Source organism: Melospiza melodia, chromosome 1 (genome assembly GCF_035770615.1).
Source record: "Melospiza melodia melodia isolate bMelMel2 chromosome 1, bMelMel2.pri, whole genome shotgun sequence".
NCBI lineage: Eukaryota > Metazoa > Chordata > Aves > Passeriformes > Passerellidae > Melospiza > Melospiza melodia.
The window spans coordinates 47930102-47947235 of record NC_086194.1 but is presented as its reverse complement, the minus strand read 5'-3'; the positions used below and the strand labels follow the sequence as shown (position 1 = coordinate 47947235).

The 17134-nt window shown below is 43.1% G+C and overlaps 1 protein-coding gene across 1 annotated transcript in view; it reads left to right on the top strand.

Annotated features, from left to right (window-relative positions):
- The window catches only part of AOAH (acyloxyacyl hydrolase), a 76584-nt gene extending 61962 nt beyond the window's left edge, over positions 1-14622 (top strand). The window contains exons 19-23 of the mRNA XM_063171634.1: positions 2319-2377; positions 2458-2517; positions 4059-4155; positions 7943-8019; positions 14259-14622. Of these exons, the coding sequence (XP_063027704.1) occupies positions 2319-2377; positions 2458-2517; positions 4059-4155; positions 7943-8019; positions 14259-14387 (422 nt within the window). The 3' untranslated portion in view covers positions 14388-14622. The remainder of the gene's footprint in view (positions 1-2318; positions 2378-2457; positions 2518-4058; positions 4156-7942; positions 8020-14258) is intronic.
- Positions 14623-17134: the final 2512 nt, after the last annotated feature.

Sequence of the window (17134 nt, the reverse complement as noted above, 5' to 3'; positions counted from 1 at the left end):
GGGTTCCTCCTGGTCACCTCCCCATTCATGTTGGCTCTCTCCCTGAAAAATCTATGAATCCATTGATGACTTCAAGCAAACCTGACCGAGTGGAGGAGATCTGAGAAATATGAGGCAGATATTGGTTGTGCTGCAGAAGTAGGAATGACAGCTCTCACCATTCCCAGTGTAGGACAGGATAGACCCCTATTCTGACTGTTTCCCTCACAAGCCATACCCACCCAGCTCCAAACCAGGCTCAACACATTGTTGTGGTGGTGTAAACAAGCTGTTCTACCGCAGTCCTGGCCCAAAATTGTGGCCAGCCTGCCTGCATTTCTTCCTGATTATTGTTACAGGTGGAGATGGGCATTTGGTTTACACTCACTGACTGGTGGATGTTGTATTAAAACTGGATGTGGACCAAGGCAAAAGATTAAGTCAGAGGGTTCCAAAAGACTTTTTTTATATTAGAGAAATAAATTTTCTGCCAGCACTGGGTGCCTAGCACTACCTCCTACACTAGCTATATGTGATGATTGAAACCTCATACTGTGTGCAGGCATGTTTTGGGACATTCCCTCAGAGTGTAAAGTGCTTTGGGGCATTTTTTTTCAGATATTTGGAGGCTACCTTTGGGATCCTGTAATCTCAGTGTGAATGGCACAGTACCTCTGACAATTAACAGAGCACTCACTCCTTGGCTTTCTAGACCAAAAGCATGTACTCACTTGTATTGGAGTAAAAGAATCTTTTTTGAATCTGACAGGCAGGAAGTTGTTGTCAAAATAGTTCTCACCAGCAAAGAGAGAGAGAAGCTAAATCACATCATTAAAATGGTAGATTACAACTTCAGATGATTTTGGCAACCACTGGGTAGCACAGCTTGCAGCTGTGTTGTGGTTTCCCCAAGGTTCCCTAGTAATTACCAATGGGTTCACATCTTTCCCATTTCTATTTCTATATTTTTCTCTCCTAACCACTATACTAGTACCAATTTTAAAAAACTGAGGAAAAAAAGAGAAAAATCTTACCCCTTTCAAGGCAGGGGAAGCCTGTCATAATTAATTTTTAGTCACACAAAACCATTTCTTCCCTTGAGTGCATGTTTATCACAGCGACAGTTCCTCCGACTAGGTATCTAATTATCACAGACAACACGTAGCCAAATCAGGAGTGATTAACTATAGGATCAGTTGGAAAATTTTCAGAGGGGCTGATTTGCCTTGGAGGGACCCAATTAATCCTAAGCAACACGTTTTGCAGCAAGGGATCCCTTCTGGCACATCCTCCAACAGGCTGTGAGCAGTTTTCCCCATTTGGCTGCCACTCAGCCATGACCAGACATCAGTCTGTCTTTCTGCCAAATCCCTGGTCCCCACAACAGCCCATCCCAGGGCCTGATGCTTCAAGCTACAGGAATCTGGAACATCCAAATAGCCAGAAGTGCTCCTAGATCTTTGAACTCCCCACCTGTTGCTTTCTGGGCAGCTGGAACTGCTGCTGGGTGATGGGCAGCTGTGGAAAGGCAGGAAACACATCCGTATCAGGGAGCCACTGCAAAGCAACCTGAGAAGCCCACTTCACTTGGGGAAGGTTATACTTTGCAGTTCCTAAAAACAACAATAAGAAATTCCTATTTCAGTACTGCAAAAGTATCAAAGCCTGATGAGATGACCAGTGTACTGCAAACAATAATGCAACTAATACAAAAAAATGTGTCCATTTAATTCTCATCTTAGTTGTAGTTACCAAAGAAGCAAAAAGATTGAGAAAATGGAACATTTTATCAGCAAGCCAGGCTATTGCATAGCACAGTGAATTTTATGGAATGTTAGCTGGGTGCTTGACTTGGTGCTCAAATTTCCTCACCCACACAAGCATATACACTTCCCTCCATGACAGCAAAATTGTTTCTCCCTTTTAAGGCTAACCTCTGCGAAGTAAATGCAAAACTCAGAGTGTATACAGGCAACCTTCAGCTTTGCAAACCCTGCATATCTTTGGTGGCTGAGAGACAGGTTAATGGGAAAATATCAGCCATGCACTTTGGAGGCTGGCACGGGCTGTGATGACTAACCCCACACGTGAGACAAATCACCCATGAAAAGCAGCAGAGGGATGCAGCAAAAGCAGGTGTGGGGCTCTGCACACTGCAGGGACACGGGCACCTTAGCAGGAAGGATGCCTTGATGCTGCCACCTCTATTGCACCCCAGCTCTGGGGGTGGGAGGGTCCCCTGGGGGTCAGGGGTGTAACGCACAGGAGTGCACAGGTGTGCAGAATGAAGTCACATTTGGCAATCAGGCACACGATGTTTGGCTCTCTGTGCTTTGCAGGACAACTGAACAAGGATGTCACCTACAGTCAAGTCTACTCTTTCCTCGACTGCCTCCAGGTAGGGTCTGCAGCTGCAGCTTAGGATCCCCCCTTTCATCCTGTTCTGCTGCTGAAGCCCCTCTCCTCATGCCTGCCCAGGTGAGCCCCTGCAGCGGCTGGCTGACCCCCAACGAGACCCTCAGGAATCTGACCTCGGAGGTAAGTCTCAATGGGGCTGCAAGGGCATCACCCCACTCTGCCCTGGGCCTGAGGAGAGAAGCCCAATTGCCTCAAAGGCAAGATGTCAGCACAGGTTTTTTTCTTCCAAAGGTGAGGAGAAGTTGTGGAAACATCCACACTTATTCTTTCAAATGTCTTTCAGGCTCTGGGAGGCAGCATGCTCAAGTTAAGGGATTTGTAAAGGTACTGCTGTTACAACCTCTCAGATACCCAAATTTATGCTCAAGGGATGTGATCTCCCTGAGACAGAACTGTTCAGATTCATGTTCTTTAAGAAGAAAATGTGCCTGATAAGAAAGGAAAGGCTTTGGAATCATGTGAGCTGTTGGTATGACAAGCCAGCTGCATAGATTTTTCTGGCTGTAGGATCAGGTCCTGAGAGCAAGAGCCTTTACCCTGTTTTCATTTGGGATTTGTGCTAATCTTCCTCAGACACATTTCTGTGGACATAATCACCAGATGGTATGACCAGGGAGCATCCAGGCTCAGTGCAGGAATGGGAATGGACAGAACAGAGATGTCTTAAAACTCACCCTAAAAATCTGGCTGCAGAAGTGAATGATACATAAAAACAGCCACTTATTTTCTTATGGTACAAGCATAATTTTAATCCCAGCAATCCCCTGCAGCCATGTAAAAGGAGCCAGTAACCAAATGTTATCAAAGGTGTTGTCTCTGTGTATGGTTGTATTAATGTTTGCATTCACTAAATAACAAAATATGACCTTAATTTCACCAAAGCTTACATATGTATTTCATTTTATGCCCTGTTCCCCTTGACTTCGGAGGAGGCCATTAAGTACATTCCTAAACCTTTGCAGGACTGCAGTTTATATATTCATACCCACAATACAGAACATAGAGTACATGTAACTTCTGTCCATGAACAATGCATATGTCTGCAGGGTATGAATTAATCATTCTGAGCCCCTGTCTGAAACTAATTGTCTATGTTATTATCCAAACTGCACAATTTAAATATTTAGGAGATCCTGATCTCTGTTATGGCTGCAGAAATTACACTGGATGGATCAGGCAGACACTCAATGGTGGTAATTTACTCTTCTGAAAGTAAGGGTGGAATTTAGTCTGCATAGATAAGCATTATCACCCCCAACTTAGTAGTGGCAAGGATAATAGGAAAAAAGGGCATTTCTCTTGTAGAAAAGTTTTGATTTCTTTAAGAAAGAGCTTCAAAAGTGAGAAACTTAGAATATTTATATAAGTGTAGGGGCACTACTAAAAGCAGTCTCCAGTGAAATAAATATATGCTGTAACGAACTTACAAAATCAGCTGAGGCTTCATTGCAGTCTGTGAGGATGAACTGAGTACTCCAAAGGCTGGTGGTGCTCAGGCAAGTCCATGTTCTGATGAAGAGCCTCATTTCACCTCTGGTCCCCCAGAAACAAGGGCAACATTAGCTTTCAAATTCTTGCCTGCACATCAGTGACAAAAGCTGAATCCACACAAAGCAACATGAATAGCAATGAACAGTCATTACATCGTTTGATTTTTGCAGAGAGCGTTACAACTTTCCAATGTCCTGAAAGAAATAGCAAGATCTGAGAAATTTGCCAACTTTGATATTTTCTACATGGATTTCCCACTGAGACAAAGTAAGTTGTTTTTCACCCTGTCTTTCTCACAAAGCTTTTGCTCAAGTTCTGGCCTGCTGACATGCTCCTCATATTTTGGCTCAGCACCACGAGAAGGGCAATACTAGTCAGCCTAGGGGACCCTGCTGTCAGGGCTGTGGCCAAGGAGGTATCCTTAATGACAGCTTCTCCTGGCTTCCATGGTTGGGGTAATCTTTCCTGAGACAAGATCCCACCCCTGCCTTGGGAACCACAGCCTCCCTGCTGGTCCCAGATGGAGGCACCCACCACCCCAGTGATGCACAGCACACTGGCCACTTCCTCTGGGGTAGCAAAGGGACAAGGACAAGAGATGTGCCTCTGCTGAGAAGGCCTGCTGCTTGTCCACTGCAGCTTCTCAGGCTGATGAAGAAAAAAAGAAATTTCAGACCATATTGGTCTGTAAGATTTGGTTTTATTTCTGACAATTGCTTTTATAGCAGGTTATCTAGGCTGGAGATGTAGACCTGCAGCAGTCAAAGTGGTCTTCATGAGATGCAGTTTACTTCATCACTGAGTGGGCTTCATGCTGCCTCCTGTGGGCTGAGCAGTGCCTTGGGAAGGAGATCTTTCATCAGCCATTTTCCTGCCTCACTAACACAGCCACACTCTCACTGTTCCCAAAAGTAGAAGCACCTCTCCCAGGATTAACTGGCATGTTTCCTATGTTTCTTTATGTTTTTTAAACACCTACATACTACTGTAACTTTTGACTTGAATAGCTTACAAAACTTGTCCTTCCGTGATCTGTAGTGACATTAGTTAAGCACATTACCTAAATCTTTTTCTTCTGAAACTGACACTTAAAAATAAATTAAAACATGTCATTATGCATGAGCATGAACAGACAGTGTCCCTGTGGGACTGGGGACCAACACCTGTCCCTGAGTCCCTGAATCAGCTCTGCTTACCTTGCAAGATGCACAGGGGTCCAGCTTGAGGCAGCACTCAGCATCAGCTCAGATTCATCACAAGGAGAAACTCACTCCTTCTTTTTAAAAATGAGGATCAGCATGAGATGAGGGATTGAGTTGGGCAACAAATTACAAGTAGAGAGATAGTGAAGGGAAAGTAGGAAAACAGCTTTTTATTTCTATATCCAGCCTGGATCTCCCATGTTGTAACTTGTCTCTCCTTCTCCCAGTGGCACATCCACTGCTGTGAAGAGTCTGGCCCCATCCACATTGTCTTCCCACAGGCTCTTCCCTGGAACGGACCATCCCTGTTCCTCAGCCTCTGTTCATGGGGCAGGAGCTCCAGCCCTCCCCACACTGGGGCCTCTCCCAGATAGCCTGAATGCTTACATTCAAAAAAGAGTATATAATAATTAGGGAAAAAGCTTGATCTGCATTTCCTTGTTTTTATGTTCACATAGAGAGGCAGTTCCATGTAGTCCTTATTGAAAAATTTTGTCTGGGGACTGTATTTTAAATCTCAGCATGCAGACATCTAAATCCAAAGCCACAAAGGGATAGAAGCACCCTGTCAATGCTTTAAAGTGTATTTCTCTAATGCTTCTCCCCATTAGTGCTTAGCTGTCCTTGAAAGCACGAAGCCGCCACAGCACCTAAGATTATTAAAAAAAAAAAAAATCCTTTTGCAGCCAAATCCCATCAAAATTCACAAACATATTTTATCCTACATGACCCAATTCAGGAAGCTGGTTCTGGGTCTCATGAAGACCATATGGAGGAGGAGGAGGTAAAGAAGTGAGGATGGGAGAGGCAGAATTTCTGTCCAAAAGATTTTGTCAGAGAGGTGGGCTCCACTGTCAAGTTCATTCTCGTAGCACAGAGTTTCAAGGGTGTCCAAGTCTCCTGGTGGCTTTTGCCTCAGCTACTTAATATTTAACAAGTCATTAGGATTTGGAATGAACTACCTGCTGGGTAGGCAAATTACTTTAATAAGTTAAATTACTAACTTTAGTTAATTTATTTGCTTTCACAAAAGGAAACATCTTAATATAATTTGCTGTTCTTGATTACATTGCGTTAAATAAATGAAGTAAACAAAATCACACATGCATATACAAACATCAGCTTTGAAAGACACTTTGCAAAATTTCCTGCAGCCCTGGAGCCAAGGATTCGAGCTTGCCATCAGGAAAGCTGTCAGATCACGAGTGTGCTCAAAAGCCAGCTAAGGCTGCTGACCTACTTTTCTGGTCTCTTTCTGAAGGAAGCAGCAAATCCTCCCCTAAACTCTCCAGACATCAAATATTTAGCAGTGGTTACACACTGGGTACATAGATTTCAGGCTGGCCTGGGCATACATATGTACAGAACAGCTCCCTGTTTTCTCCGAGTAAAATTTGAATATATTAGCATTTATTCCAGATTTAGGTGGACACTCAAACTCACACATTGACCTTGACTAAAGAAATTAGTGGTTCCTTTATGAAGTAGTGCAATAAAGAGGGGGATAGGGGTTGCTTGTTATGCCTTTTCCTTGATATGGATGGGAGCAAGCTCTAGTCTGGTCCAGCCAAGGCAGCAGGCATCCCTAAGACAAGCTCTGGACATACTCAGCTGCTGGGTATTTGCTGTACTGCGCTAGGATTTTTGGAATTCAGGTATAACAGTATAAATTGACCTATCTTGATACATATCTTCCTCCTCTGCTGTTTCTGGCACTGGAACAGTAGTCTCTCCACAGATAAACTACAAATGTACTAAAACACAGTACACAGCCTTGTACTCCAGGTACAATATCACATATAAGGGGTTGGGTAAGTTCACTGTGCATCTGTATGTGCACTGCATGGTGGAATCTAACGTAAATATGTGTTATGCCAAACATACTGCAAGTTTGGAACAAACCTACAAGCCCCATGTCTTCAAACAGGTTACTTTGGGCACTGCCTGAAGCATCACAAGCAGGTTTCTACAGTCAAAGCAGGAATATCACCTTTCAGTGAATTAGAGTTAGCATGGGGACCCAGACATCACTTTTTGACACAATAGTTAGGGTCCAAAAACCAGCAGTGAGCCCAGATCAAACTGTGGTGCTTGAATGGAGAACATTTTCCTCCTGACAGGATGCTTGCATAATGCTATTAAGAATTCTTAATCTGTCATTATGAAAGGAATTATTGAATTTACAGTCTGTTAATGCCATATCCACTAGTCCCATGTTTGATCACTCCACAGCCCTTTTGAAGAGAGAAAGCTTTTTACTTCTCTAATGGCTCCAGGGCTTACAGCACAGCATCATTTGCATTGAATGTCACGCTTATGTAATTCAAAAGGTTATTTTGTTGGAGTTGAAAAAGACCACTTGGAAGATAAGTAACCAAAAATGACAGCCTGTTCATGCAGATTTCAGCCCATGTGAATATTCTGTTACCATCTCTTTCTCTAAAAAGTGCTGTTTTCTTTATGTCTACTTTTTCTTTTGCACTGCTGAAGATGCAACTAACATGGGAAACGCAAAAGTGTTAAATCAGTACTAAATAATTTACAGCTTTACTTGCTACAGCATCCATCTTAGTAGGGAGGGAAAGTGAATTGTTTTACAATCATTTATGTTCAAAGCATTTCCTTGCATAAATATCGCAGAGGGGAAAAAAAAATAACAATAAAGGCCTAAATACTGCCCCAAGGGGAGGGGATTGTACACACGATAGGCTCTGACAACTCTATGTGAATTATCATAATCTTCACGCAGAGCTGTCGTGTGCCAGGGATGCTTTGAGGAGGAGGGGGCTATGTCTCTGGGCGGTGTCTCCGTGCTCACGGGTGATAAATCCCTCTGCTTGTGCCCTCTGCAGCGGCCGAGGAGTGGCGCAAGATGGGAGGCGAGCCCTGGCAGCTGATCGAGCCAGTGGACGGCTTCCACCCCAGCCAGGTAAAAACCCGGCCCCAGGAGGTGGGTGGAAGCAGGTGGGATGGGGGAGCAGGTGGGATGTGGGATCATGTGGGGTTCCAATGCCTATTGCTGCCCCAGGCATCCAGCTGGCATGCCACAGGGATGCAGATTTAGGGAATCTGTCTGCTTTAAAGGAGAGAGATACTATTCCCTAAAGAATGATTTAGGTTGGAAAGGCCTCTAAGATGATGGAGGCCAACCATTACCCTAACACTGCCAGGTCCACCAGTAAATCCTCTCCCAAAGCAGCACATGTTGAATACCTCCAGGGATAGTAGTGCACCCACTTCCCTTGGGAGCCTGTTCCAATGCTTGGCAACCCTCTCCCTGAAATCATTTTTCCTGATATCCAATCGAACACTCCTCTCCAGTGCAGTTTGAAGCCATTTTCTTATATCCTATTAATTGTTTCATGGGAGAATAAACCAACCTCAAAACATCTTTTTAGGCTGTAGAGAGCACTAAGATCTCCCCTCAGCCTCCTTTTCTCCAGGCTAAAAAACTGCTGTTTCCTCAGCTGCTCCTCAATAAGTCTTGTTCTCCAAACCCTTCCCCAGCTCTGTTGCTCTTCTCTGGACAAACTCCGGCACCTCAATGTCTTTCTTGTTGAGAGGGACCCAAAACTGACTGCTGGATTTGAGGTGCAGCCTCACAAGTGCTGAATACAAGAGGACAATCACTGCCCTGGTACTGCTGGCCACGCCATTGCTGATACAAGCCAGGGTGCCTTCTATGGGCAATCTAAATGACAGCTGTAGCCCCAGAGCAAATATGTCTGATATTTCTGATGGCTGCACTCTGCTCTGAGTCCTGCAAGGAGTCTGCCTCTTTCCCTTACTAACCAGTATCGTGGCCAAACAGGTCTTAATGCACAAAAACTGATGCTTGCCACTTAGGCTGGCCAGCTGCCTGCCCAAACACCCGTGGGAGTTTAGCAGGATCAGGACAATAAGGCAGCACTGCAGAAACCAGACAGGCCCCCACCAGCCCTGCTGCTGCCCTGCAGCCTCTGAGCCTGAAGATTTGCCTGTCACAGTCTGGAACAAAGATTCTTTTTGAAGTTATACTTTTAAATTGCTTCTGCTCAGCATCTACATCTTATTACTTTTTCACTTGCTTGCTTGGCCTCCGAGGAAGGGTTGAAGGAGAAGGTTTACAGTCTGTTTATTACAGAAATAAACAAAGGGGAAGGAGAAGCAGCTGCTCCACTGTAAGTCCTTGCTTGGGTTTGATAAACTAGTGTGAGGCTGCCTGGTTCCCACCATGCTCGCTTCAAATTAGTTTTTTCCTACAAAAACACATGGAGAGAGCATGTTCTGCAGTCAGCTGCAAACAAAGCCGGTTGGTTTTCTGTACACTACCTGAAGGTGTCACACACCTGTGCAGAGCAAAGCTGCAGTCAGTCTCCCTTGCAAGCAAACCCCACCACTCAGCCCAGCCACTGGCAGTGCTATTTGGTAGCTCTCCCTGCTCAGAATCATGGGTGGATTTTATGGGCCAGTTTTATGTGGTGGAATAATGCCCTGCATGTGTTGACTCCAACACCTTCATCTCCATATGACCCAATGTGATGCTGCTTTCCACATTGGGAAAGAGCAGTCAGTGGAGAAGCACTTTCACGGGAGTAAGGTGCAAGCACTGATGGATTCCAGCATTTCAGCGGCTTCTCCATTGACTGTTCTGTCAATTAAGCTAGGGGAGACCTGCAGGGGGAAGTCCAAAGGGAAAACACATGCTTTAGGTGCTGTCTTTTACACTCATGTTAGTCACTCGGGGCCATACAGTGCCTTGCTTTGCCTTGCCAAATTACAAGATTCTCCTGTTCAATGAGGGACTCCTACCTAGCAGAAATTCCTGCCTGTCTACTTTACAAGTACCAGGAGACAGCTGCATAAAGGTATGAACTCACAGCCTGGGGATGTGGAGAAAGTGTGCCTTGATTTTTTGCTGCAGGCCTTTTGCAAGGAAGCAATTGGAGAAAACCTGGCAAATGAAATGAGAGTAAAAACAGTGATGAAACAAACCCCATTCCCAACCCTGCCATCTGGGGAAACTGCAATACAATGTCTGGAGTGCAGTGGAAACTTTTGCATTATTTTCTTTGCATTATTTTTCTGTCTTTGCCTGGCCTAAGGTTGCCCTGAGGTTTCTTATAACCCCCAGCACCAGGCCACAATGGTCATATCACAGATTTTCATCCAGCCTCCTGCCCACATGCTGTATCCCACCAGCAGCTGCAAGGTAGCACAGAGTTGAAGGCAGCAACTATTTAACAGGATCCTTCCTAAGCCACGAGAAAATTACCAAAGGACATTGAAGGGCAGCTGCAAACCTGCTTGCAGCCCCCAGAGTGCTGAGCTACAGGATGCAGTCAAGCACTGCCATATTTCACTCCCTCTGGACCTGGCATCCTGCAATGGTTATGATCTCTCCCTCCTGCTGCTTGCATGACGTTAATGCTTTTATAGGTACATTTTGCCTTACAGTCAAGGTGCCAGCTGTAGATATGCCTCACTTCAAGTGAGTTATTGTCCTCATAGATTTTATTAATTAGCCTTATCCAAACATCCACCATTGTAAATCCATTTTTCTTTTCCTGTTAGAGAAGTCTGTTATCAACAACATACCACTGTTTGGACTGAGATGTAGCACTCTGCCCCAAGAGTAACTATCTTAATAAATAGAGGAGGAAGTGTGAGCAGAGACTGCTGTTTTAGAGTATTCTTAAGGAAGATGATAAACAATTCACTCACTCCTCATACAAGTTTTATTTAAAGTTTTACTTTCTCCTGGCACGAATGCCTCTGGCCAGGTGTGGTTTTGTAGCACACAGAGCTGCCTAGCGGGAGAGCATTGATTCCATGCAGCTTGTCAAGTGAAAAGAAGCTCTTGCTTCCATCCCTGCAGCTATTCCCCACACCTCACAGGCAGCTTGATAAGTACAACAGATAAGATACCGAGCCAGCACATTTCTGCTGAATTTTCCCTCTGTAGATATCGAAGCACCTGACAAATATTTTCCAATTTTTAGATTGAGAAGCACTCCAAGGAAAGCATAAACACCTTAGCTCTTGCCTTCAATGCAAAGAAATTTTGAAGTGTAGGATGAAGGAACCACTCTCTCTGCCCCTTTCAACCTAAGGTTGAGCTGACAAGTTGTCTAGGGATCACTAGGTGATCCCTAATCACTGTGGTACAGCAATGGACAGGATAAGGTGGTGTCTGTTGTCAGCCTCTGAATTTCATCTACTGTTTATCCACTGTATCTTTAATTAAAAAAAAAAAAAAGTTGTCTGCTGGGATACAGAAGCAGGTGTTAGCACATATATCCAGGAGTCCAGAGGTCCAAGCATTCTGGAGGGATGTGGGAGGGAATTGAACCTTTGTAACTAAAGCTTGCATACCTTGCAAGGAAAAGGAAAAGAAAATAAGAAAAAAAAGGCCACACTTGCCCTGTCCCATAAGAGCTATGGCACTTTTTCATGCATTGGAGAAAGGCAAGGTTAGGCACTCAGGCAGGAAAAAGTGGCCCCCATGGTCCTCACTCCAGGCAATATTTTATATGAAAAAATCATGAAAGATGGGATAAACACCAAGTATTGATTTGTTGAGCTGGGCCCAGAACCACATTCTCTTCCTGTAAATTTCTTGTGGGAAAAGGGTTTTCCTGCATGTTTTTTTTTTTTTTAAGTTGCAAAACAGGAGGGAGCAAACAAAACATTCATAATTGGCATAACTGCATTTCAGTAAAGTTTCAAAGCTAAAATTTGCCTCCCTAAAGTTTTTTCCATAACACCCAGGATGGAGGTGGAGGAAATACACACTACTTACTTTAAACACCTAAAATCAAATTGATTCACTCAGTCCTCCCAAGTTCCTTCTAGAGTATTTTTGAGACACCATTCCCCAAAGTCCAGCTTGGTTGTCCTTGGAAAAAATTTGACTTTCCCTTCCCAGTGACTGTAGAGGGAGCCCAGGGATTTTCTTCAGCATCTTCTCCTTACTACAAAATTTCACTGCAAATCCTTGTGAATGCCAGATGGCTTCAAGGACACCACTTCCCTCTAGAACAGTCGATTGCTTTGTTTGGATGACAGGGCCATGCATTTCAACAGGATCCTGCATAAACGGCTCCATTTCTTGCTTTTATGATGTTTCCAGGGAGAATGCAAAAGCCCTGAGCATCACAAAATGGAACCAGAGACGCTTGGAAGATTCTTAATGTTTATGTACAGGCAGGAAAGCACAGCTTGAGTGTGATTAGCTTCTCCCTTTTTCTTCCTTAAGTCATAGCAAAGCACGTTCCAGCCAGAAATAAAGTGGAAAAGCTGAAGTGATGCATATCAGATGAGTTGGGTATTTACACTTGGCTGAGAATCATGCCTATCACCTGTTTGGTGCAGAAGGGGAAAGCTGATAGCCAGAAGCTGCTGAAAAACCACAGCTGCCTCCCAGTTGCAGTCACCCAGAGCTCTGTGAGGAATGGGTTATACTTCCTTTAAAAACTTGCTTAGGGGCTGTCATCTTCACAACAACAACAAAAAAAAAAAAAAATTGCAAAGCTTATAAAAATTATACCACATCTCAAAGTACAAGAACTCTGGAATTTAAAAAAGACCTGCAAGAAAGCAATTTCCAGAGTCACAAACCCTTCTCTGTCTGCTAAACTACTCATCCAGAATTAATTATTGAAATCATCCGGACGTCAAGAAATTATGTGTGCACAGAACCTAATTCAATTTAGGGCAGTCTAAGCACACATACCTTAAATTAGAGTCAGCATTAGTCTGAACACTGCAGAGCATGCCTCCAGTGGTACCTTTGCAAAGGATGCAGGGTTTTTTAAACCACCTAATCAATTAGCCAACCCCATCTTTCCTGCTAAAAACACACATGGAAGGCTTAGGGAGGTTTGTGAAGGAGGTTTGGAGACCACCATGCCAGAATGGACCATGCTGACAGGGACAGGTCTCAGTCCTCTGGCTGGCATAGGGCGTCCCAGAATAATGTTTGATCACAGAAACTTCAACCAGGAGAAAACCCTCTAATGAACCAACCTCCACTATCCCTCTTCCCTGCCCCAATTCCTTCATTAGCTTAACAAGACTTTGAGAGACCAGAGTCTAATAGCCTCCACCCCACAAATATTACTCTTTGTACATGAGCCTTTAAATAAAAGATATTTGTCTTCCAGCCCATCATTAGAGCTTCTTTTAAAGCACAGGATTAAAAAAGTAGCACATAAAAAATTCCCTACAGTCTCCAGTATCTTCCCAAGCTCCAAAACAACAGTACTCAAATAGTTTGATTTCAAAAACTCACCTTGACCCTTAAAAAAAGAAGGTTTTGTTAGCCTTATTTAAACATCATAATTGCAATCAATATCAGTGTGTTGAAAAGTTTGGGTTGAAAATAAAGTTCCCATATAGGTCAAATATTACTGCAGGTCAGGAGTACAATAAAAATGCCTTAGAAGGGTGTAAAAACTTGGACAAGGGAGATTCAGGCTTTTCTCTCTGTCCCTTTCTGCTACCACTGATGTTTTTCACCCTGGCAATACAGCAGATAACATTTCTCTTTGGTACATAACTTCTAGGGCAAAAACCTCTGTGAAAGCTGAAGGGAGACTGATATTGAGGAGAAAAGCTATTCTATCATTTCTGCAGGTCTCATGGGAAAAAAAACTCTGAAGACAACCCAGTAGCAGGTGCAAACTTAAGAGCATCAGACACAGTTAGTTATGAAACTAGAAATAATTTGGCCTCTTTTTCCTCAACACCTGTGGTTTCCTCCCAGGAGAGCACAGAGAACATTTATTAGAAGCACCAAAGGCTTTTGGGAGCATGAATTCCTTTGGACTTGCAAGAGTTTTATGCATTATACCCAGGTGGTGCTTTTGACATACTTTCAAAATTTTTCACTGGGGAAAAAAAAATCAGATTTCAGGGCTTTTAAATAGCAGTTTATGGACTAGACACCATAGGCAACAGGAAATGGTTGGAGACAGACTATCATTATTAGACAAATGACAGTTGCAGATATATGGCCCTTACCCTATTTTTACTGTTCAGAAGGACTTAGACCTGCTCAAGGAGCTGGAATGGGGTATTTGCTTTGGTTAGGGGTTACAGTCCATCACATGGTTATACTTATGGTGGGGTCTTCTAAACTCTGGCATTATAGAAGCACAAGAAATTGATAGCATTTGTGGTTTGCAGATTGCTGCAGCCCTTGGAACAGGCATTACCTGGCAGAAGGCACTACATGAGTGGCCTCAAGTGCTTGGCAAGGAGAATCCATTCAATGATCAGATTGAGGCCATATTCAAAGATCAAGGTGGACACTGACTTCCCAACTGCTGGAACCCTCACGCGATTGATGACGGCGCTTCCACGAGTCAAGATGATTAAAGACACACCCAAAAAAGGGGGGAGAGCAAGTTATCAGAGCCAGTAGGAGTGAACATAACACAAGAGAATTCTTTCCAGTTTGTATCCCACCTGCACAAGTAGATAATGCTTTTTCTGTGGAGCTACAAAAATAAAAATCAAGGGATAGCTGCCAGCTAGACCATTTATTGGACCAGTTTGAAAATCTGTTCTTTTTTTCACACACAGCAAACTCCTACCCCTACCTAATCTTTTTTTCCTTCTGCAGAACATTTCTAGGTTTTCTATTTGTAGTGTTTCAACAGTTAATCTGATCCCAAAAGGAGAAGGGGGGCCCCAAACTCATTATGTTGCTATAAATTGTGTGTATGTAATTGCCTTGACTGTCAATACATTATTTAGCTGCTATTTGCTTATTAAAGTGTGCCAGGAATCACAATGCACTACAATTTTGATGTGCCTGGCAGCATCAGCACAGGCTGACTGAGCACAGGTTCTCTTCCCCCATTAATAAGATATTAGGTTGACAACACTTCAAGTATTTAAAAAGCGGGTTGCTTTTTCAACCTGTAATGTATTTCTGCTTTTTTTGCTCTCTAAGAAAAATAATATGCCCAGTCCTATGTCTTTTACAGGCATGGCCAAGGGAATCAGTGAAAATATTGGGCAGCCCTTACTTCATAGGCAGACTTGAAGATGGAAAATTACTGCATTTTTTCACCAGTTTATCCAATGCTCTTAGCAAAATAAATATTTAAAATCAGAGACAGCTCTACCCTACCTGCAACCTTACCGATGACGGAGGGATCAGAGAGCATTAAGTGGCAATAATTATGGGTGAAAAAGATCCAGTAAATAGCAAGCATTAACATGACATGACCAAAACACCCCACCAGCCCAAAGCTCAGGTAGATGCTCTGCTCCTTGTTCTGAGCACAGCCCTTGCACAAGGCTGTCACACGTGAGGCAGCTCTTGGGCTGTGGTCCAAACCCAAGGATAGGGCCTGGCTGTAGGATGTGCACCTGCTCAGCATTTTGAACCTGGCTAATAGTATTTTGATTGAGGCATAAATTACTGCTTTCCTAGATCCTGATCCTTTTTATAGGGTACAGTCAATGCTGGGTCTTTTATTAAGATATTAAGATAGAAATTAAGATAGAAATTCCTTTGGGATGACTGCTAACACTTAAGTAAATATTCAAGTCACCTACTTTAGGAAACCAGAAGGGAATACATTCCTTAATTGAATGATACTTGTTAATAAGGCCCCAATTCATTAAAGGCATTTACATGTTACCAAAATATCCAGTCTCCCAAGGAATAGTTTTAACTCCAGAGAGGCACACCTGGGGAAGACTTTTAGCATTAGAAGGAAATCCCCTTGCCTCCTGTAGAAATTCTCTTCAAACAACATAACATTCCATGTACCCTGGCCAAGTAAAGCACCTCCTATTTTTGTATTACTTATTCAGGACTCTTATCTTTCATTAAATACAACACAAGGACAGAAACAAGAGCATCCACATGTTTTGACTACAGCCCAGGCAATAATTACGGAATATCAGATTATTTTCTCTACATCAACACACAGAAGTGTAGCAATTAAAAGGGGGAAGGGAGTCATGTTTGGAAGTCTAATTTTCAAGGTAATTTCTTTGCAAATTATTGTATTTCATTTGAGGTTGGGATTTAATAACACCAATTAGGAGTTTTACTGAGTAGTAGAACTGAAATTTCCTCAACTAAAATAAGCTACATTGCCCAGAGGAAAGCATTTTTCTCTTACAGACTTTCTTACTTGTGAACTCACTGAATTTCTGAACAATGGGGGAAAAAAGGGGTTCTTATAAAATTAGAACATCTTTTCAAAGACAACCTGAAACCTCCACAGCTAAATCCCAAAGCAAAGCCCTCTCAAAGGTTTGCCCAGTACAACTGCTCCATGCTGGATACAGGGTCTTGAGGGACACCAAGGAATGGGCTTGCCCCTGGCTGAAGGCACACCACGCAAAGCACATGCCCTTGCACCTCAGGGTGAGCTCTGCAGCTCCAAACCCAGCTGCATGCAGAAACCTGATAATGCATTAACTATCTATCTTTATTAAAGAAAGATGAATTTTGGGACTATTAAGCCATCAGCTTTTACAACCACTATGTCTCAATTATTTCAAATGTAAAAAACAGCTGAAGATCTGCACCCCCTAACATCAATCACTTACCCATACCACTCTAAAAATACATGTCCTATATTTAAAAAACACTGCTGAAAAAGCTTACTTATGCTAAAGCAGTGACAAACTATGAATTCTAGTCTATTCCATTAGGTTAACTGTCTCCTGGTGCTTAGGCTGGTTCAAGGTGAAAAATGCACAGGGAAAACAGAAATGGGAAAACAAAGTTTTTGTTGGAAAGTTTATTATAATTCCCTGCAATTCAAAGTTTATTAGCAGGATGAAGTTCTAGAAGAAATGGTCTGTCAAGATCTTTTTTTGGGGAGAGTCACAGCATGTGAATGAATACAGAAGGGATTGTGTCGCTGGCTGGGTCCAGCACACAGGAAGGTTCTCTTGACATTACTCTGCAAATGGTTTTCACAAAGCTTTGCTTGAAATCAGACAGCAGGAACTTATTTTTGAGGTGCAGAACATCTAAACCTACCTGAAGCTATTTGAATTCACACAGTCTGGCCTCTTCATAAAGAATC